The 23,064-nt window shown below is 36.3% G+C and overlaps 1 protein-coding gene across 1 annotated transcript in view; it reads right to left on the bottom strand.

The window, feature by feature from the left end:
- LOC107039967 (amyloid beta A4 precursor protein-binding family B member 1-interacting protein) overlaps window positions 1–23,064 on the bottom strand; it is a 304,909-nt gene that overhangs the window by 158,311 nt on the left and 123,534 nt on the right. Inside the window, exon 3 of the mRNA XM_015259847.2 lies at window positions 17,067–17,217. Within this exon, the coding sequence (XP_015115333.1) occupies window positions 17,067–17,168 (102 nt within the window). The 5' untranslated portion in view covers window positions 17,169–17,217. The remainder of the gene's footprint in view (window positions 1–17,066; window positions 17,218–23,064) is intronic.

The following is a 23,064-nucleotide window of genomic DNA, read 5'->3' on the forward strand; positions in this document are numbered from 1 at the left end:
ATTAGTTATTATTAACGAATGGATTTTGATTGGAGGTTAGGGTCTATTCGGTCCCACCAAATGTTCATTCGTTAATAGTTAACGAATGTATATTTGAGGAGCCTTGTTTGACTTGACTTTCGCCATTCAAGTGAACCATTCGTTAACTATTAACGAATATTCATTTGGTCATATTCAACTCTACCATTCGTTAATAGTTAACGAATTTCGTTTGAAATAAATGAATCATTCTATCAGTGTAGTTATTGCTACGTTTATAGTACCTATTATCGTTAGCATGCTTACTATGCCCCATCGTATTCATTACGATGTTCCATGGTAGCCATTACCGTGTCCATAGTAATACTTACAAAACTTTGGTAACGTTTACTATGTGCGGATTCCAACACAGTAAGCTCTACTATGTTATATAGTTTACGAGTTCACTAGGTAAGCTCGTGGCCATAGGAACTATTACTATTGTCAAGCTTGCCATACTCCATAGTAACCATTACGATATTCTATGGTAGCTATTCCCATATTATGGCTATGGCCATAGTCATACGTACTAAACATTGGAAATCTCTACTATGTGTATATTTCGACATAGGAAATCTTACTATTTTATTTGCTCCGTGCGGGTTATTTGGTGTTTTTTTTTCAACCCATCCGGTTGTGTTTCTTTGAAACGACTTTTGTTATTTTTAGCTTTGATGTGTCTCTTGGGGACTGAAATATCGATAAAACAGCTTCACCCCTCACCTCCTTTACCTGTTAAGGTTTAATTGTTTTACCGATTTGTCGGTAACCCAAGAACCACGTCAAAATGTTAAACAAAAGAAGTACTTTCAATGAAATACATCCGGATAAGTTGAAAAAAAAACACCAAGAAAATCACTGTAAACAAACGAGAGTTTGAAGCAAAAATAAGCAAAATCATCATGTAAAATTAAAATGATTTCACTACATGCGAAACCACTGACTGTATTTTACAATTCTTTACTTTTTATTAAATTAATCATCGATCATTATCATTCAAATTTTTTAATATTTTATAAATCAGTAATTGACTTCGAAAGATTGACAATTATTTGATTAATCGAAAAATCTATTTCAGAAATTTAGAATTAATTGTTAAAAAATAACCGACGGCGATGGCTGTGTGGTTAGAGTATGGAACTGGCATGCGGGAGACACGGGTTCGATTCCGGGCTGAGGGGGCCAAAATTTGTGACACTCTAAATCTCACGGTTTCATTGTCTGNGTTTATAGTACCTATTATCGTTAGCATGCTTACTATGCCCCATCGTATTCATTACGATGTTCCATGGTAGCCATTACCGTGTCCATAGTAATACTTACAAAACTTTGGTAACGTTTACTATGTGCGGATTCCAACACAGTAAGCTCTACTATGTTATATAGTTTACGAGTTCACTAGGTAAGCTCGTGGCCATAGGAACTATTACTATTGTCAAGCTTGCCATACTCCATAGTAACCATTACGATATTCTATGGTAGCTATTCCCATATTATGGCTATGGCCATAGTCATACGTACTAAACATTGGAAATCTCTACTATGTGTATATTTCGACATAGGAAATCTTACTATTTTATTTGCTCCGTGCGGGTTATTTGGTGTTTTTTTTTCAACCCATCCGGTTGTGTTTCTTTGAAACGACTTTTGTTATTTTTAGCTTTGATGTGTCTCTTGGGGACTGAAATATCGATAAAACAGCTTCACCCCTCACCTCCTTTACCTGTTAAGGTTTAATTGTTTTACCGATTTGTCGGTAACCCAAGAACCACGTCAAAATGTTAAACAAAAGAAGTACTTTCAATGAAATACATCCGGATAAGTTGAAAAAAAAACACCAAGAAAATCACTGTAAACAAACGAGAGTTTGAAGCAAAAATAAGCAAAATCATCATGTAAAATTAAAATGATTTCACTACATGCGAAACCACTGACTGTATTTTACAATTCTTTACTTTTTATTAAATTAATCATCGATCATTATCATTCAAATTTTTTAATATTTTATAAATCAGTAATTGACTTCGAAAGATTGACAATTATTTGATTAATCGAAAAATCTATTTCAGAAATTTAGAATTAATTGTTAAAAAATAACCGACGGCGATGGCTGTGTGGTTAGAGTATGGAACTGGCATGCGGGAGACACGGGTTCGATTCCGGGCTGAGGGGGCCAAAATTTGTGACACTCTAAATCTCACGGTTTCATTGTCTGGCGGGAGTCTCGCAAGAGACGACTGTACCTGGGCAGGTTTTTCCCTCAAATGAGCTTTTCCCTTGTCCTTCGGCAAATGTGGTACAGGGGGTTGGGAGGTGGGAAGGGAACAAATCGTAAAAACCTGAAAGGGTATATGAGAGAAAAACATTGTTTGTTCAAAAATAATTCAGATTAAAAATTATTTTCAAATTTTAATAAAAATTAGCGAACTTCAATTAATGTAAAGTATACTTCTTTTAATATTGCTAATGCAGTGATTTTTTCCGATTCCTCATCTCAAATTTTGCAAGAAAATCCCGAGCACTTGTGCGAGAGATTTTCCTGTAAAATTTGACACGATCTTTTTTTTTTCAGGGAAGCTTGAGGATGTACACTTTTGAGGATGTTTTGGTACCCACGCGCCCGTAGACGAAGACAAAAGCGCAACAGATGGCACCCAGAGACGCGTGGCCGATTTCTCCTCAAGATAAGTGTATCCCGCCCCCAGCTCTCATCAAGGATACCCAGTTTCGAGTATCGGACACAACTCCTGATTGCGGAACCATAGGGGCAATATTCCAACAAGATTCATGTTTCTAATTAGAAATTCACCATCAAGGAGATTTCGAACGCTTCATGTACAGAGAATAAAATGGGCAGTTAAGGAAAGGGTTCTTTAGGTTTGGCGAATTGGTGCTCGAGCACACGTGGGATCATTAAGTTTAATGTTCGTCGTGGCAGGCTCTCTGGGCTAGGATGGGCCTGGAGAGAATGAACAGTAAAACTGTTACGGTTTTGTGGCGATTAACGGAATGAATTTGATGGGCTCTTGTACGTGCTGATGAAAAATCTACGCAATAAAGCATAATTATTTTTTAATTAAGTATTATATATTCTCCATGCAACGAGTTAAATATCTTATCAGGAGATATTAAGGTGTTTTGTGCGAAAAAGGTAAATAATGACTAATAATCATTTGGAATTCATATAGGATGTTTATAATCACAATTGAATTATCCATGAATTTTCCTAAAAAAAATTCAGATTTCCTTTTCTTTAGTTATTAACGATTAAAGTCGCTTCTTATACATAGGCTCTCATGGAGATTCTCCTGTTTAGCACAGAGCTGCGTTACCATCTGAGCTGATAGTAAAATTTCATGCTGAACAAAAAAATCTCCAGAAGAGCCCATGTATAAGAAGCGACTTCAATTGGTAATAACTTAAAAAGGAAATCTGGAAAAAATTCTACGAAAATTCATAAATAATTCAATTATGATTACAAACATTCTATATGAATTCCAGATGAATATCATTATATACGTTTTCCGCACGAAACACGTTAAACATGGAAAGGCAGCTAAATTTCCTAAAGAATTTTTGAATAAAAATTTCGTTGATTTAAATAAAATTTTCTCTTCTCAATTTATGTTGTGCCCAACATGCATAAAAAATATCATAATACAAATGACAATTACTTCTTAACTCGAAACCTAATTGACAGAGCGAGAAAGTAATGAAATTGAGAAAAATATATGAATTTATCAACAAAATTAATCCTGAGGGATGAATTACGTACTCCGATCATTTTTAATTTCCCGACCCGAAGGGAGGCTTTTATTTTTATTTGATTCTCCATTTCGTAATATTAGAGAATGTTTCTAAAAGCTGGAAAAAAATAAAAAATTTACTTTTTTAGAAAAATGCATAGAATACATTAGGAATTGCAATATTCAGAATCCGATGAGGGATCGACTTCAGCTGAAAAAAATTAGATTTATGGAAAAGTTCCATTATTTATTCGTAAGAAGGAAATGTTCCCAGAAACGAGAATTTTAAAAAAATGGAATTTGTTTTCAATGTTTTCAATTTTTTCTTACGTCATCCAATTGACAAATTTGATGATTGCACGTCCTCAAATTGCAAGTATCTTTTACAGTTTGGTACAGACTACACTATACATTTAAACATTTTCAACCATCAAATTTTGTCAATTAAATTGCGTGAGAAAAATTTGAAAAAATCATGAATATTCAACGTCATTTAAATTACATTTTGCGCTTTCGATTTTTCTTCTCTGTGTACTTATCATAATAAAATCTCGAATCCGATTTCAAAATCATCATCTCATCATCAATGAAATTGACAACATCATCAAATCTCCCAACAACCTTCAACCCGAAACACTCCTGACACAAATATCCAATTGATAATTCCCACCCAACGATCTCCGCAGGTATTCCCCACTCGTCGAGCCACCACCGCCAATAATCCCGCAATTACCCTCAATCATCGCTAATTACGGAACCCCACGAGCTAATCATCGATCAATTTTTTTCGCGTGCAGCCACCGGTGTATCCCTCGACACGGAAGCGAGTATCACGTTACTCCCGAGGATGGAAGAGGAAACAACGGGACAAGAGACGCCTAAAAGTGCAGCTGCTCGTCTCGTGGGGCACGTGCACACATCAGTCCACTCGGGCGGTCCTTTTCTTCATTTTTCCTCCTCCCCAATTTTTTTCCTAAGGTTTCATGCTATCTGATGAACCAAACCGAGACATGCGAAACGATAGCACATGCCTCTCTGGAGACAGATAAATGGACAAACGGTTAATTGGCGAAAAGTTTCTAGAAAGACGATTCGAAATCATTTTGTTGGAATTGGCAAACAGGTGGACGATGGAATAAAGACGATTAGACAATTGTTGTGGAGACAATTGCAATGCTGAGAAGTGCCTCGCGTGTTTGAGAAACGAGGAGAGGATATACGAAGCCCGCATACCGATAGGCAATGTTTATGCCGGAAATTTGGGGGGGAGAGGGACGACTCAATGTAACACTCGTTTTCTTCATTCATCATCTGTCATGCGGGGGCTTATGATTGTCTTGATATGCAGTGGTTAGAGAGCATTTTGATTGGGACACGGAATGATGGACAAAAGAGATTGGAGACTACCTTTCAATTATTAATGGGATGTATGGGGCCTATCAATCTTGGGATCCCTGCTCGGCTGAAATTCTAAGCGAGTTTGTTTTTTTTTATTGGACGTAATTGAGTCGGTTATCTGGTTATTTTTAATTGAGGCTTGAGGGAGATTTTATGGAGTGTTTTATTTTATTCGATCAATCAGTCTGAGGGGCCGGGGGGAGATAAGTTGAAATTCAAAGGGGAGATGAGTCTGCGAATATGCTTAGGAAGTGGAGAAAAATGGAGGGGAATACTTTTGGGAGTCTTTAAAATTCTCCTCAAAAAGGCGTGTTAGCCCTCCCGAGCTGGCTTAATGAGCACCATACCGCCCATTTTCGAATTTTCCTTTTTGTAATGAAATGAGTTGATAAAAATCGAAAAAAATTACAATACCTACTCTCAACTACATTGAATTTATTGGCAATTTTTATTTCACTCACAGTCGCTCCAATTGAAAAGTTCCCAAAAAAGTTTAAAAACTCGAATCGCTTAGAGTCCCCGTGTTTAACCTCCAAAAATCTCATGTCAGCCGGAAATCAAATCAACTTTTTGCATTAAATCGCCACTTTTTTCCTCGTTCTATCGTAATTTCCTGTTCATTAAAAGCTGAAGCCTTCCTCTGAATCTAAAATCAATCATTTTTTTCAAACTTTCGTTTCCACAAACGGTAAAAATGCACGACTCAGCTGGCAGTCGCGCGCAAGTTCAGAAGGTTACGGACAGCGACTTTTTTCAAGCGAGATTTCAGTTTTGTTGAAAACCTTGTCATCTCCATACTTTGTTGGATTTTTCATTGTTGAATACATTTTTTCCGGGAATTTCTTTAATGAATATTGTAAACAATATTTCATTTAAGCATATCCAAAAACTTTGACTATTTTTTCTCCAATGAAATGCTTTTCTACTTTTGTATTAGTCGAACATTAGAGCCAAAGTTGACCCTGAGTTACCGTACATTTTACTAGGATTTTATTATTTAATTTTTGCAGCTTGGAATTTGAATCTCGACATTGAACTGTGAGAAAATATTTTCAAAATCTGAAAAAAATAATAGAAAATTTACAGTTGGAGGAAATTTACTGAAATACACTGTTAAAAAATTTATCTGAATTTTCCATAAAATGACACTGAATTCAATTTAACGTAAAGAAGTCTATGAAATTTCAAGTTTCCCTGAAAATTCAAGGAAATTCCTGAGTTTTCAATGGCAGAACCATGAAGGTTCCGATATTTCCATGAATTTTCAATGTAAACATGATAATTCAATAAGAAATTACTCTGAAATTTCAAAAAATTGAAAATTCAAGGACATTTTTGCTTGAATTTTTCCAATTTCCATTAATTTTTATGAAAGAATTTAACTGAACGTTAAAATTTACATGAATTTTCCACGAAAACCACGAATTTTCAATGGTAAAATTCCCTGAAATTTCAATGAAACCGTCACTTGTTTCATATTTCAAGACTAAAGCCTGGAAACTTCAGTGAAAATTTTTTAACAGTGTAATTGAAAATTTTCAATTTTTGCAAATTATGAGCATTTCCTATAAGTTATTGATAAACAATCAATTGTTCACCATAAAAATAATTTATTCGGAATCGTAACAAATTTATTCATACTCAGAATTTTACCTGAAATCGATTTCATGCCTAACTAAAGGGAAGTTGCTCTTGTATTGCACATAGTATAGTTTAGTATTATACTATAGTATTATACTATAGTATTATAGTATACATATAACATTTTAAGACTGATATGCGATCTCCAAGTTCTCCACAGTTCGATCTTAATTTAAGATTACCTTGATGACCTTAAGTGGTCGCAGCTCTTCACCAAATGGAGCTTGTCACTAGGTAAGAGAATTCCCGCCGCGGCGTGTATTTTACGATTTCATAAAAAAAGTTGGAACAAATAATTAATTTCTCGTTTATGAGTCATTTTGAACCTTCAATGAATATGAAATGCGGACATGCCGGGAAACAGTTATCAGATAAACTACGAACTTGATCTCATTGTGCGCAAATTTTGGAAATTTTGAGATTAAACTCCGGGATTTTCAGCGAATCGAGTTTTCCAAACATTTTAATAATTTATTGGTGTGAGTCTTGTCCGATACAAATTGTTAATGTGTTCAATGTATTTAAAAGTAGGACTACAATTTTTTATAAATTTTCCACTCACGAAGTTTTTGTGTGAAACAAATAAATCGAAAAATGACGGGGATTCCCTCATTATCCGACTACTCAAGGGTTAACACCAATATTTTTTAGACTGTAGATGCAATAAGGTCCTCTATCATACCTTCGATACAATGGAGATAGTAGCGCTATGGAAATAGTTGAAACTCTGCTTCCGACGGTAGAACAGACCGTGTTTGATCATTCGTCGGTAAAAAAGGGTTCTCTACAGTAGTAAATTTGCGTTCAGCGGTAACGACTAGTTTGAGCATTCCCCGACAGATGTCACCTCCAACTCCAAATAAATTTCAAACAAATAGAGTTATGAACAAAAACAATGTGAAAACTGCGTGTCCGTGTAAAAGTCGAGAACACAAAGAAATGAGAAAATATCCAGTATGACTGATTTTCTGAGGGTGAACGAACTGAAAGTTCCAGAAATTATAAATTCGTCCTTCGAAAAATGATAAACTCTCAGAAAACAGCAAACACCCTTCTTCAAACCCTACATTCCAAGAATATGCAAACTAAGATAAAAAATTCCAACGACTCATGAAATTCAGCATAGCCGAGTCAATATTGAACGAGACGAGGAGCGATTAAATTATCACGACCGGCTGAATGAGCGATCGATGCCCTTCCCCTCAGGAAAGCAAACAGAAAAAATCACTGGTGAAAAAAAAATTCATGATTACTCACAATGGACATCTTGATTGCTATCACATCATGATCAGTGCATAATTCCCGGGCCAAATGCACTCTCGAAAATTGCGTGCCAGTGGTTTATTAAGCTCTGCGGTGTGAAAGAGATAACAGGAAAGAAATTCCCATTCACAGTTCGACGAAATGTACGAATTAAGTGATCGTGTTGCATAACTCGGTAACAGACATTCCTCTCTCGATAGGACGGTGTGATCACATTTAATTCGCCTGTGTTGAATTAATGTCGGTGGAAGATTGGGTATTGAAAGATTGTAACCGAAGAAGGATCAGAAGCACTTTGAGAAATGCATATATCGACACCGTACGGTCAAAGGGGCGTAAGTGGAATTTTCTGAACATTTTGAATCGTTAATAAACGAAAAGCGTAAATTTTTTTTGTTGCGAAAAGTATAATTTCTGTTGCCTTGGAATAGTATATTACGCACGAGTTTCGTGTACTATTTTATGTCATAGGGCCCAGAATCCGCGATTCTACCGAGCGAAGCGAGGTTAGAATCGCGTGATTCTGGGCACCTATGGCATAAAATTTTTTACGTGATAGATTTGACAGTCACAAACGTACAGTCCAACGGATTCAGGATGTGCCTAAGAGGTGACTTCCTTATTCAGTATCGATACCGAAAATGCTCTCACATTATTGGATATTCTCTGATGGATGTTGCACTTTGATTGGTAAAAACCGAGTGAAATAAATGAAATTTTTCAATTTTGGCTGATTTTCACAGAATAATTCGACTATAAATGATAGTTTTCATAGATACTTCGTAAAATAGTCGTTTTTCTATGATAAGATTACCCAAGAAGTTGACGGAAGTTGAAAATTTATGGTAATGATTATCTCTCTATATTATAATAATCGAAATCGACTTCTGGTGATAAAAATTTGGTACTCGAAATTAAGACTCCGAAATTAACAGTCACAAGAGTTATGAGGGTCACAAGGGTCAGATTAATAATCACAAAGGTCCGATTAAGTGTCTAAACGAAGGTAATGGGGGCCAGAAACTAAGGTTCACAAAGGTCAAAATAAAAGCCACGAGAGGCGTAATGAGGACCAGGATAAGGGTCACGAGGGTCAGATTGAGCGTCACAAGGGTCTGAATGAGGATTATTATGGGGGTCATATGGGGGTTGGCGAGCGGAGCCAGCACGGGGCATATAGCCCCTCGTCTAAGTATAACATTTTATATTTTGACAAGTAATTTTCAGCAGAGCGACATGGAATTGGACGTAGAGGCGATAAAATCATGACATTTCAAACTGTATTTAAAATTTAATGGAATTCCAAATAGCAGTTTTGCCGAAAATCCTTGATATTCCAGCAAAACTGTCACTTGTCAAAAATTTCCAAGAACTCTACCACAAATTCCTCGCCAGTAATTACATCACCAAATCAATCCATCTAATATCATCAGCTCCAACTCAAATATCCTTTCACTCAAGAGCTTTTTCTCCTGTCCCCTTTGAAAAACAATCCTCTCCGCGTAAGATTGATCAACGATTCGACTAAAGCGTCTCTCACTGATTGTGCAACACACCGTGTTTTGCACGGTCATCCCAAAGATTTCGATCGTAAAATGTATCGAACTGCGTACATCGAAGTGAATTGTACCCAACAATGAGCGGGAATGGGATTGAGGATGGCAAAGAGAGACAGAGACACAGTGAGGTCAGCGACCAGCGTTATCCGTTCCGAGTTGCCAGGTTATCGATCTGCAGAGCCGCCTTGACCGACCTCCGTCCGTGCCAAGTGCAAGTCCAAGGGCTCTCCGTCACCCTCAAGCGATTTGTTGTTCCAAAACTGTATCAGTTCCACAACTCCCTCGAATTCGATTGATAAAAAGAAATTCGCCTATGGCTTCGCTATTATTTCCACCAGTTTCTGGTGATTGAAGAGATACATGAGAACAATACGACGGCATGCATATACAGCAAGGAAAACTTCCGATTTCAAGCCCCACAAAGGAGTCTGATTTGGTCCAATAGTTCTCAAGCTATTGGAAAAGAATGTTTCCTCCGTGAAAAATTCATTTTTGATGTATCTCCCGAACTACTAGAGCGAAATAGAGTCGTAGGTAGTGTTTGAAATCGGAAATTCTCCCCAGCTTTCAATACATCGTATTCCGTTCAGTTCCGATGTGTCGTTCTGGAGATAAATATACTTTTATGATAGCACTCACATTCTGAAATAAGAAGTAAGGCTTCTGTAGCGACTTGCTCCTCCTGCAATTCATTCCTTATCATCACCGTACATGTAAATTCCAGGTACAAGATAACTCATAACCGTCGTACGAATTGCGAATGCCCCCCGCATATCGATAAACTGTTTATAATGTGAGTCTTTCTGCTGATTTTGAAACATATCTGTGCATTCTTCCGTATAATATAATCTCACGGAAAAATATCTCTGGATGGATATGCATCTGTTTATTTATGAATAAAACAGGTGTATGGATAAATGCGCATACATTATTGCCCGATAGAACAGCGACAATTAAGCTCGCAAGGCGTTTTTAAAATTTGAGTTGAAAAAAGTTTTGATTTTTAGGAACATGTCACTGATTTCTAGAAATCTATCCCCAATTACTGATTATACTGCACTGATAGACTGATTCATTTATCCCAAACGAGATTCGTTAACTATTAACGGATGGTAGAGTTGAATATGACCAAATGAATATTCGTTAATAGTTAACGAATGGTTCACTTGAAAAGTGAAAATTGAGTCAAACAAGGCTCCTCAAAGGTGCATTTCTTAACTATTAACTAATGAACATTTGTGAGACCGAACAGACCCTCGTCTACAAACAAATCCATTCGTTAACAATAACTAATCGTTTCTATCAGTGTGGCTACACTGAGAAAAAAAATTCTAATATCTGAAACATATTTTCTTGAGACAAGTAATTTTGCTTCAACTGCCTAATTCTCCCAGGCATCTCAACTCACGTGGCCCGAGAAAGGTCTCATGCTTTAACATATTCTTGCTCTCAAGTATGATTTTGTCGTAAATGAACTCACTCAAATCGCGTATAAGAACCATCAATCTTGAAGTATTTATTGTTTTCATGATTTTTTTGTTATGCAGTTGCAATATTTCGATATGTAATACATTCATGATATAATGCGCAACAATAGTGATAAATGAGAATTCATTCGAGTTCCGTGACGCGTAAGCATTCTGACATTTAAACCATTGAAAATAATTTACTTCTCTCAAGTAAATATAGTCTACACATCCGAAAATTTTTCTCTCAGTGTACTGTCTAGGATAATGGTGATCATCAGTGATTTCTATCACTGAAATTTGGTGATAGATGTCTAAAAATTATGGGATCTTTGCACGGAGAGAAATATTCAATAAAAATTACGTATCTATTCCGTAATTCCGGAGCGAAATGTGGTTGTAGGAAATTTTACAGAACTGTCACGGAATTTTTCCAGAAAGTTCCGAAATTTTTACCTGAATCTTCTGTGAAAAATTACACTACCGTCACTTGAATTTTCTGAGTGGATTCCGTAACCAGTAAGCGAATTGTGAGTTCCGTAATTTTTGCTGAACATTTCTCTCCGTGTATCTCACCCATCATGTTCTCGGTCAAACGTAGATCTCCAACAAATGTAAAGGATCTGCCTTGGACGGATTTCAGATGTTTGTTGCGTTCGACTAGGATTAGATGGACAATCGTATTTGTTTTTCATATGAGATGAATTCGAACAAATAGGAACGGCTGCCTCAGACAGATCAAACTGAAACAAATATCTGAAGTCTGTCCAGGACAGGTCCTACATATTTTTAGATCTCTTCTGCATTGACTCCCTCACACTAAATTCCGTCGAATCATTTCCTGTCATCATCCAACATGTAAATTTTAGGTGCGAGACAATCCGCAACGATCATTCGAATCTAGAGTGCTCTTCTGTCATGTCAATAAATTTCTAATAAAATTCAATTGACACCTTCACAATAAACTACCTTAATTCGTTTCTTATCAGAATTCAAAATATGAATTCCAGGTGTGAGATAATCCACAACGATTATGCCAGTCGATAATGCCCCCATGTCATGTCAATAAACGCCCTAGTGGAAAAACCTAAGGCAGAGGCGTAACATGCCTGATCAGAATTTCGGATCGGACTTGATTAGTTTCTGATCGAGACCTGAACAGAATTTCCACTCGGGCTGCCAAAGTAACGAATATAACTTCTGCATTGACTCCCTCACACTGAATTCTATCAAATCATCCCCTATCACCATCCAAGATGTTAATTTCAGGTGCGAGATAATCCGCAACGATCAGTCGAATCTAGAATGCTCTTTCGTCATGTCAATAAATTTCCAAAGTAAGAACTATAACTTTTGCATTGAGTCCTTCACAATGAACTCCTCCAATTCATTCCTTTAAAATGTGAATTCCAGGTGTGAGATAATCTGTAACGATCATCCGAATCGATAATGCTTCCTCGTCATGTCAATAAACTATCAGAATAAGGAATATAACTTCTGGGGGCGTATCATGAAGAAAAAACTGAACGTTCGCATCGCACGGTAAATTAAAAAGAAATAAAAACAAGGTATTTTAATTGTTTCCAAGCAAAACAACATGATCCGAACGCTCCGTTTTTTCTTCATGATAGATCTCCAGGTGCGAGATCATCCGCAAGCATAACTCGAGTCGAGAATGCTCCTTCGTCATGTCAATAAATTGCTAAAGTAACAAATATAACTTCTGCATTGACTTCTTCACAACAAACTCCTTTAATTCATCCCTTATCATCATTCAAAATGTGAATCCCAGGTGTGAGATAATCCATAACGATCATCCAGATCGATAATGCCCCTTCGTCATGTCATCAACTTCCGGGGCCTGTCGTGAAGGAAAAATGAAACATTCGCATCACATGATAAATTAAAAAGCAATAAAAACAATGTATTTTAATTGTTTCCAAGCAAAGTGTCGTGATGCGAACGCTCCGTTTTTTCTTCATAATAGGTCCCCACACGGAGAGAAATTTTTGATAAAAATTATCTTACCGTTCTATAAAAGTGATCATAAGTGGTCATAAGTCATCGTTTCCTCATTTCTATCCCGAAATTTAGTCCAAATTGATATATGATGATCACATTTTATTCTACGTTAAAGAAATTTTATCCTGATAAAAATAAAAATTACCGTACTGGTAGAGTAAAAATTACTGTACCGGTAGGTTAAAATTTACCAACCGTTCTAGAATTTTCGTTGTTATCTACATAAAAACTATTAGACTGGAAGGGTAAAATTTATTATGCGTCTGGATAAAATTTCTCTAACGTAGAATAAAATTTGATCACTATATATTTATTTTGACTAAATTTCGGGATAGAAATGAGGAAACGATGACTCATGGTACACTTTTATAGAACGGAAGATAATTTTTATCAAAAATTTCTCTCCGTGCAGGTGCGAGATAATCCGCAAGCATAACTCGAATCGAGAATGCTCCTTCGTCATGTTAATAAATTACTAAAGTAAGAAATATAACTTCGGCATTGACACCTTCACAATAAAATTCCTTCAATTCATTCATTATCATCATTCAAAATGTGAATGCCAGGTGTGAGATAATCCATAACGATCATCCGAATCGATAATGCTCCTTCGTCATGTCAATAAACTATCAAAATAAAGAATACAACTTCCGGGGCCTGTCATGATGGAAAAACGAAACATTCGCATCACATGATAAATTAAAAAGCAATAAAAACAATGTATTTTAATTGTTTCCAAGCAAAGTGTCGTGATGCGAACGCTCCGTTTTTTCTTCATAATAGGTCCCCACACGGAGAGAAATTTTTGATAAAAATTATCTTACCGTTCTATAAAAGTGATCATAAGTGGTCATAAGTCATCGTTTCCTCATTTCTATCCCGAAATTTAGTCAAAATTGATATATGATGATCACATTTTATTCTACGTTAAAGAAATTTTATCCTGATAAAAATAAAAATTACCGTACTGGTAGAGTAAAAATTACTGTACCGGTAGGGTAAAATTTACCAACCGTTCTAGAATTTTCGTTGTTATCTACATAAAAACTATTAGACTGGAAGGGTAAAATTTATTATGCGTCTGGATAAAATTTCTCTAACGTAGAATAAAATTTGATCACTATATATTTATTTTGACTAAATTTCGGGATAGAAATGAGGAAACGATGACTCATGGTACACTTTTATAGAACGGAAGATAATTTTTATCAAAAATTTCTCTCCGTGCAGGTGCGAGATAATCCGCAAGCATAACTCGAATCGAGAATGCTCCTTCGTCATGTTAATAAATTACTAAAGTAAGAAATATAACTTCGGCATTGACACCTTCACAATAAAATTCCTTCAATTCATTCATTATCATCATTCAAAATGTGAATGCCAGGTGTGAGATAATCCATAACGATCATCCGAATCGATAATGCTCCTTCGTCATGTCAATAAACTATCAAAATAAAGAATACAACTTCCGGGGCCTGTCATGATGGAAAAACGAAACATTCGCATCACATGATAAATTAAAAAGCAATAAAAACAATGTATTTTAATTGTTTCCAAGCAAAGTGTCGTGATGCGAACGCTCCGTTTTTTCTTCATGATAGGTCCCCAGGTGCGAGATAATCCGCAAGCATAACTCGAATCGAGAATGCTCCTTCGTCATGTGAATAAATTTCCAAAGTAAGAAATATAACTTCTGCATTGACTCCCTCACAGTAAATTACATCAAATCATTCCCTGTCGCCATCAAACTTGTCAATTTCAGGTGCGCGATAATCCGCAGCGATCATTTGAATGGAGAATGCTCCTTCGTCATGTCAATAAACTATTTATAACATTCAACCGTAGACTCATAGACCACCGGAAAACTCACAGTTACGATATTCCACATCGAGCTCTAGAGAATTTGAAACGTGATATACACACCCCTGTCAATCGTCGAGAATAGTCGGTTTCCTGGCGACTGTTGCGTGGTGAATTGCAAATTATTCACGAGAGAACTATTGCGAACACCATTGAGAGCAATAGAAGCTGCAGTGATGTGTGCAAAGTCTATAACGCGTAGAAATTTTTAGGCTTTGTTGGAATTGGTATTTGCGCCGGTAATCAAGGGACAACGTGTTATTGAAGCGTTTCACTTTAACATTCATTGATGCATTATATTCCTGTACACAGATGTTCTTTGCGTTTCGATGCTCACTCAAACATTTCGGTCTAAATAGTAGCTGCGAATGATAATATTGGTGGGGCTCGAAGCTGCAGTGAATTTATTTGTACACATCAATTGACATCAATTGAGGAATGTGCACCAAACCAAATACAACTCGTTCAATTCACTCTCGTTTTATGGGAAAGAGTTTGACTCGCGTCAGCATCAGCTGACTCTACATAATGTTACCATTAGTGATTAACGCGAATTGCTTTGGATTAGTTTTATGCGGCGGCTTGGTTTTGTTCACGTTTTTTATTGAAGTCGTAAACCGAAAAAGAAAAAATCATGAATCAAGTCGAAAATCGAGTAATTTAATAGCGTTTTGAGTGGAGTCTCAAACCGTTGATAACGGTTTCAAATTATTGAAAAATATCAAATTATTAAAAAATTAAAAAGTGTGATGCAAGTCGGTATAACAACTCAATTCAAATCGAATGCAACTTCATTCACGTAGATTCTGGAAATCGATTTAATTTGAATTGATACTTGATTCGAGTCGCTAGAGCACTTTATCCTTATGGAAGAGTAATTTTTTTGAATGCACTTGTGTAAATGCCGGATCGGTGCCCTAGAAATATTTTGACCTGGATACATCCATGTTTTCATCAGGGGGGGGGGGGTCATTTTGGAAAGAAGTCTTTATGCCACAAATTCTAGAAAATTTTTGATTTTTGTAAAAAATTAGAGAAAATTATCCGGTTTTCTATAAAATTCTCGTCAGCCCAAGGGAATTACAAAAACCCCTGAGTTTTTACTGAAGTCTCAAGATTTTGATTACATTTTATGATATTATATAAAGTATGATCAACAACGTGATAAATTGTTGAATAAGTTGGGGCCAAAAACTTCTCTCCTCGATATAACACTGAAAAATTTACAAGAAATTGATTATAAAGAACTGATTTCAAATATATTGGACAAATTTGTGACTAATTGAAAGAATATACCATAAAAGTGTAGTTTAAACACTAACCAACGACAAATCGTAAATTTAAATGATTTATATCAATAATGTGAAACACAAACCGAAATTTTGAACATTGTGTAAAGCCAACGTCAGTGTAAATACTTTAATAATAAATTGACCACTTTAAACAATAAAAAAATACTAAGGTTTTCACAAAAAAATTGGGAAAATTCAACGTTTTTCTGAAAAATTCGAAAAAATCCTAGGGTTTTATGGAAAATTCAAGACTTTCTGAAAAAAAATCGAAGGATTTCGGTAGTTTCCGAAAATATTCGAGAAAAGCCAGGTTTTTTTCCAAATAATATTGAATTCTCTGGCAATTTCGAGAAAATACGAGAATATTGTAATAAGCAATGTAAAAACGTCTGGAAAACTCTAGAACCGTCTCGAAAATTCTAAAATCTTCTGGAGAATTTCATGAAATTTGTGTTTTGTAAAAAAACAAGGTAGGGTTTTCTATATTAAAAAAAAATCGAAGCTTTCCCGGAAAATTTGAGGAAACACTGCAGTTGAATCAAGTATCAATTTAATTTGAATCAAGTATTTCTCGATTTAAATAAAGTCTTCATGTACTATGTGAAACAGGTTGTTTTTTTTATTTGAATCAATGCATTGATTTACGCTTTAATCGAGTAGGTGACGATTTGAGACTTTTCTTCTTCAAATGATCCAATTGGAACTACTTGAATCATGATTTTTTTTCTTCCCTCAGTGTAACTATGGATTTGTGGGGGGTGGAGATGCGGAGGCTGGGTACTGGCGAATAGAGTGACTCACCACTGTTAGACTGTCGAGTTCGCCCAACCACTCGTTGAGAAGTTGCTCAGGATCCGTCTCGTTGTCACTGTCCTCTGCACCTTCATCCTCGTAACGCTCCATTCTTACAAGTTTTCGCAAGTTGTAGGCGCAAGTTGTTATGTGGATTTGTCTGTAACAGAAAATGGTTGGGGTTAGTCGGAGTTTTTGGGGAAGATTGTGGGTTTAACAGATAATGAGATGAATTCAAATATTGGAGAAGTTTTTGGGGAGTTGGCAAATTGAGTGGAGATTGTTTAGCGAATATATGTGGATGAAGGGATTTAGACGAAGAATCTGAAGAGTCGAGATAGTTTCTGATATTAATCGATAAATGTTGGAGTGGAAGAAGAATAACGCGAAATTAATAAGTGTGCGTTAATAAGTTCAGAAACTTAGAACAGTTTGGTTGTCCAATTGTGTTTGCTTTGTTGATAGAGAAGAGTTTATAAACAAACACCACCTTTTGAGTGCACTTTCTTGCTCGATACTCATTCCATAATCGAGTGACACCATGACTTCGAAATGAAGTCCATTTTAGTGGTTATTCATTTTACTGATTTCAGGAAAATAGGATTTCAATTACTTTAAGTATCACGCAACATGATTTTATGAATGCAGTTGACTTTCAATGATTGCATCAATTCTAAATCAGAAATTTTCACTCTACATTCAAGATTTCCTGGCTGAATGCCCTTGACCCTTGCAACGAAAAACCGGTGAAGTTGGGAAATTTGTGACAAGCTTCCGTGACAGAAAAATTCATGACAGTCACGTTACATCTATCTAGTTGCTTGAAATTCTGACAGATTTTGAAACATGACGTTATCTCACATCCGTGATCATCACTAGTGATGGCGCGAGGGACTGATCACGAGACTGCACTTTGGAGAGATGGTCTCACTCTCATTAAACATGGAAATCTTTGATTTCGTCTTAATCTTGAAAGACAGTATCGTTTCCTCTCATTATGACTAAGAAACAATTTATGTCAACTCAGTCTCACGTTTTTTGTATTTTTTTCAATGTCAAATCTTGGTTTTTGGTTCGGTTTGGAACCGAGATGAGACCAAAAATTTTCGTCGTCTCTGAGATCGTGCCGATCCCTCCACAGTATTGGTTCGTGATGCCTTGTGATATATCTCGCGACATCACTAATCGTCACTAATTTTCAGGCAAATGTCAGTGATTTTCAATCCCGTCTCTATGACCCGTCTCTAATTGTTAGGAATTTATCACCAAATGAGAGTCACAAAAATCATTGATGATTGGAGTTATTCTAGTGTCAAATAACACCAGTAATTGGTGATAGATTCCTAAAAATCATTGACATGTTTAAATGACGAAAGTTACAATGACTTGAGGAGTGATTAGGCCCTCGTTCTTGATCCCGATACAGCACTAGGATATTTCCCCGAAATTTCTCCCATAAAGGTTTCGCTGTGATGAACAAAAATGAAATAATCATGATCAATTATTAATGCCCGTTATTATCATTTTTGCAACCAACAGTAATAATGCTCCTTTCATTGAAATTGCCAACGCATAAATTTAAAAGTGCAGCCCGAAGAGATCTTCACATGACACAGCAGATGATCATTACGAAAGAACCGTTGATTCCGTATCATCTTAATTGCTGTCGCATCGAAACTTTCATACCACTTCCCGAAAATGCACTATAATTGTTACGCGTCACGGTAGTACCAGTCAAGTTCACGTTAATGAACCTGCCTTTGCGTTAGAGGCGATTCGTCCGAGCGAATAATTGCAGTCATGCAACGATGGGCACACCGAGCGTTTACGACAAGAGAGGCGTTGCAGGCCTTCCCCACTCATTCCATGATAAACTCGTACCTTCGATACTCCAGGAACTCACAGCAGGTGAGAACGAGTTATTAGATCCTAACATCCCATTTAGGTAAATTATACTACCCCGTGGAGCATCCCTTGTTTCACCTTCCATTCACTTTTTTATGGCTCATGTAAGAGTTCTTGTTTGTTTCAGGCCGGAAATAATGGTAATCAAATGAGGAAAGTAGTTTTATAAATGATGAGGATGTAAACAAAATTTTTGAAATTTAACGAACTTGCGGATTGTAATACAGGCTAGGAGTTCCTGTTCAAAACACTATAAAGATGGTCATTCTATACACGGAGAGAACATGAAATAAAAAATTACAATGTGACACGGAAAAAAATGGCAGAATGGAGCATATTTTATACCGGAATCAAGTATATGCATAAACCTGAGTCAAGAATAAAATATACTTGAAAAAATATATAATATACTTGATTTAAGTACACCCAAAGAAAAATGTACTTCGCACCAGTACGGACCGATACTTGGGGGAAGTTCACTTGTAAATGTTCGAAAAATACTTGTCCCAAGTACTTTTTGTATACTTGAGTGAAGTACCACTTCTGTCGATCAAGTAGAAATAGTGCTGGGAGGAAGTAGCTTCACTACTTTCTGCTAGTTCTGTTAGTACTTCTTACAAGTACCAAAGGTATTGGTGAAAAATAATTTTTGAACTTCTCTCAAGTAGGGGAGGGTAGGGCAAAACGGACCACTGACAGAAAATTGGTAATTTTTTTCTTTCTGTCTTTCAAATCAGGAACACTGAATGTGTTGAATTAAAAATGAGTTTCTTGGGTCGTAACCGTCACAGGGGTTTTATAGACAAGAAGTGTTGTTGAACCGCAATTTAATCAATTTGCTAATTACCTCAAACCACAAATGACTTTGAATTTCAAAGTCATTTGGAAATTTGCTGCTATTCGCAAGCAGAAACAAAAATTATCAATTTTCTGTCAGTGGTCCGTTTTGCCCTAGGGGTTCGTTTTGCCCTACTCTCCCCTACTTTTATGACTTAATTTTAGTACTTTCAATTGATTACTTCATCGAGAAAAGCGAATATTATCGACGGATAAAGTGAGTTTTCTTATGCATTTTTGGAAATAGAAGTATTCAGGAGAAAATGTTTTGTAAGCAAAAATCAGTAAATTGTGATTTTTATGGGTGCTTTCCAAAACGAATTGATGTCCAATTTTGAGAATCGTAATTCACGTTATTCTGGCCATAATTTACAATCTCAAAAGCATAATTTACCTGTTTGAGAAAAACGTAAATTACGTTTTTAAAAACGTGAATTATCATTTCAAAAACGTATTTTACCTTCAGATTTTTCTGTGTTCATTTGTGCTTCAACATTTGAATCTCGATTTGTAATCTTGAATGAATTGATGGAAAAATTATGAGTACTGGATTACTATTGCTACTTATATTGAGTTCTGTTGGTACTCCCTAAAATACTATTCAACTCAGAAAGCTATGTCAACAATACCCTAATTAGACTAGATAAAAACTGTCTTGTTATAATGAACAGGTTTCTTGTCAAATGTTCCATAAAAATTTGAAGTGTATTGTTAGTAGTTCTAAAATACCACAACATCTGTAAACAATTCACATGATCTTATGTTTTTAACAAAAAATATCGATGCAAATTGAAGTGTAATTGTTCAGAACTGCTTAAGTAAATAAAAAAAACAGCTGCAATACCACCCTAGCCGAATCTACAAAAGAATAAACCGAAAGGCGAATATTACTTCAGCAAATTTTGGATAAATAATCAAAAATCGTGGTATATAGAATGATAACTCCCCAGAGAATTCGATGCTTGGGTCAATAAGGAAAGATCAAATCACTACAATCTGAATAAACGAGATCGGCCGCGCCTTCTCATCTCCTCACGTAGTGGCGCTTCGATTTCAGTCTTACGCTTACGCTTATTCGAGATTTTCGAGATATTTCGAGATCGATTTCCTTTCTCCTTTTTACGATAGGATCATTGTATAGAATAATAGTACATTATGTCATGAGGGCGATAAGCGGCGGTTTGTGAGGAGTGTGGAGTTGCAGCAAGAGGCGTGGCAAGCAGGAGACGAGGATCGCCGAAGGCGATCCGAGTCGGACGCTTGCCATGCCGAGTGTTGCAAACTCCACACGACTCACAAACCAACGCTATCGCCCGAATGGCATATACTATTTTTCGTCACGAAGGCCCGACGCGGGTGTGGGCGCGGGAGGGGGTCCAGGGGGACGAAGTCCCCCTGAAGAAAAAAATAAAAGCAATAGAAAAAAATAAATCGAAATAAAATCAATATCAGTTGATGCGAAAATAAATAACTAGTAAAGTCCGCCAAAATATCCAAAAACAGTAGGTTGATGACGGTAATTTTGGACCTGTGAAAAGAAAATTGCATAAAAAATAGAAAATAAGAACAGATATCAAAGATAAAAGAAGATACTCAGCTGTTCAATTTTTCTTCTTTTATTAAGAACAGAAGTCGACGTTATAAATACTGATATTTTAGAAATTGTTGTTTTTTGAACAAAAATATCAACTTTAAATTGAACAAAAACTCGGAGAGTGACTTTTTTCTAATGATAAATCTTCTCAATGACACACAACAACATGGCTACCACTAGTGGGTTAAGTTGTAGAGAAGGCCGCTAGAGGCGCTGTACAGCTCATCCGACTATACGTTTACCCGAACGCAGAGCGCATGCCCAAGTGGGGGGAACGTCAGGGCACATGGTGACGCCCACTTTATCGCTCCTAGGATGGGTAAGTGAGATTTACCCTCCTTGGAGCACCGAGCGTCTCATTTACCCTCCTTGGAGCACCGATTATTCAAGTGCCGCGGTAAACTCTCTTTACCCCCTCTCGACAGAGCCCGAGTAAGCGCCGTTTATCGGGCCGAGTGACGAAAATATTGTAATGCAGTTGTGGAGATAATTCTCAGACACAAGATATAGATCACGTCATCTGGTATTGTCCCTTCTACTTTAAAGGAAGAAAACAAATGGTAAATAAATTGATTCAACTTCGCGGTCTCAGACCATTCACCATAAATATATTCCTGGCATCTAAGAACTTGAAACCCTTAGAAAATCTCCATCAATTTTTTAAAAGTAATGGAATGAAAATTTAAACAAAATGCACAGAGTTTATTGTAAATAAACCGATGCGGTTTAGTACATAATAAAAAAAATTGAGGACCATACCGAAACAACTTTAAAATTGGATTGATCGTAACCCAATTTTTACTCGCGCCACATTACATTTTACTTTTATTTTATCACTTTCTACTAAACCAACTCACAATTTTTACTATCTTCAACAGTAAATGTGGAGTGTGGCGGACATAATCCTCGATTACTATGTTCCCGCAGTAAAAAATAATTTTATATCTTTCCCGGGTACAGGGTTTCCCATAGAATGTGACCAAAGTAAATTCGAAATAACTTTTATACGGTTGAAGGCAAAGGGTGATCGTCCTCAGCGCGCTCAACATGAGAGCAATTATGACAAAGGATTCATTCTTGAAAAACCATTAAAGCAGATGTAGGAGATATTCGCGGGAATGATCTATTATTCTTTCACTTTTGTATTATAACAATTATGCCTTGGCAGAGTAAACTTATTGGTTTAGAATGCTTGAATAAAATATAAGTTAAAGGCTTGTTTCTTTTATTGCACAAGAAAAACATGAAAAATTTCGATAGCATCAATTCCAGGTGGTTGCAATTACTGGCATTGCAAAACTTTAGCAGCCCCCCCCCCNCCCCCCCCCCCCTGAACGTTTGGCACTATATTCGAGACAGGTTGTGTTCCGATATAGAATGTTCATTCAAAATGTTATGAAAATTGAAACAATTATTTAAATTGAATAATTTATCGTGATTTTATAAATCGATCAACTCGAATGTTAAAATATCGTGCCAACACTTGAGTATTTACCGAGGTCTAATCTTGAATCAAGTGTAGTTCATGTCTACTTTCTGGCTGCGAGATTATATCGAAACACCAAAAGTCTGGCAACAAAGAAGGGCTTTGTTCGAAACACTCGAAGAAAGAGACGTGTCGGAGTACGTCCGAGAAAGTTCTGGACAATTCTGCTCTAGCAGTCCGTCAGG

Source organism: Diachasma alloeum, unplaced genomic scaffold (genome assembly GCF_001412515.2).
Source record: "Diachasma alloeum isolate Michigan unplaced genomic scaffold, Dall2.0 Dall_scaffold_00313, whole genome shotgun sequence".
NCBI classification, from domain to species: Eukaryota; Metazoa; Arthropoda; class Insecta; order Hymenoptera; family Braconidae; genus Diachasma; species Diachasma alloeum.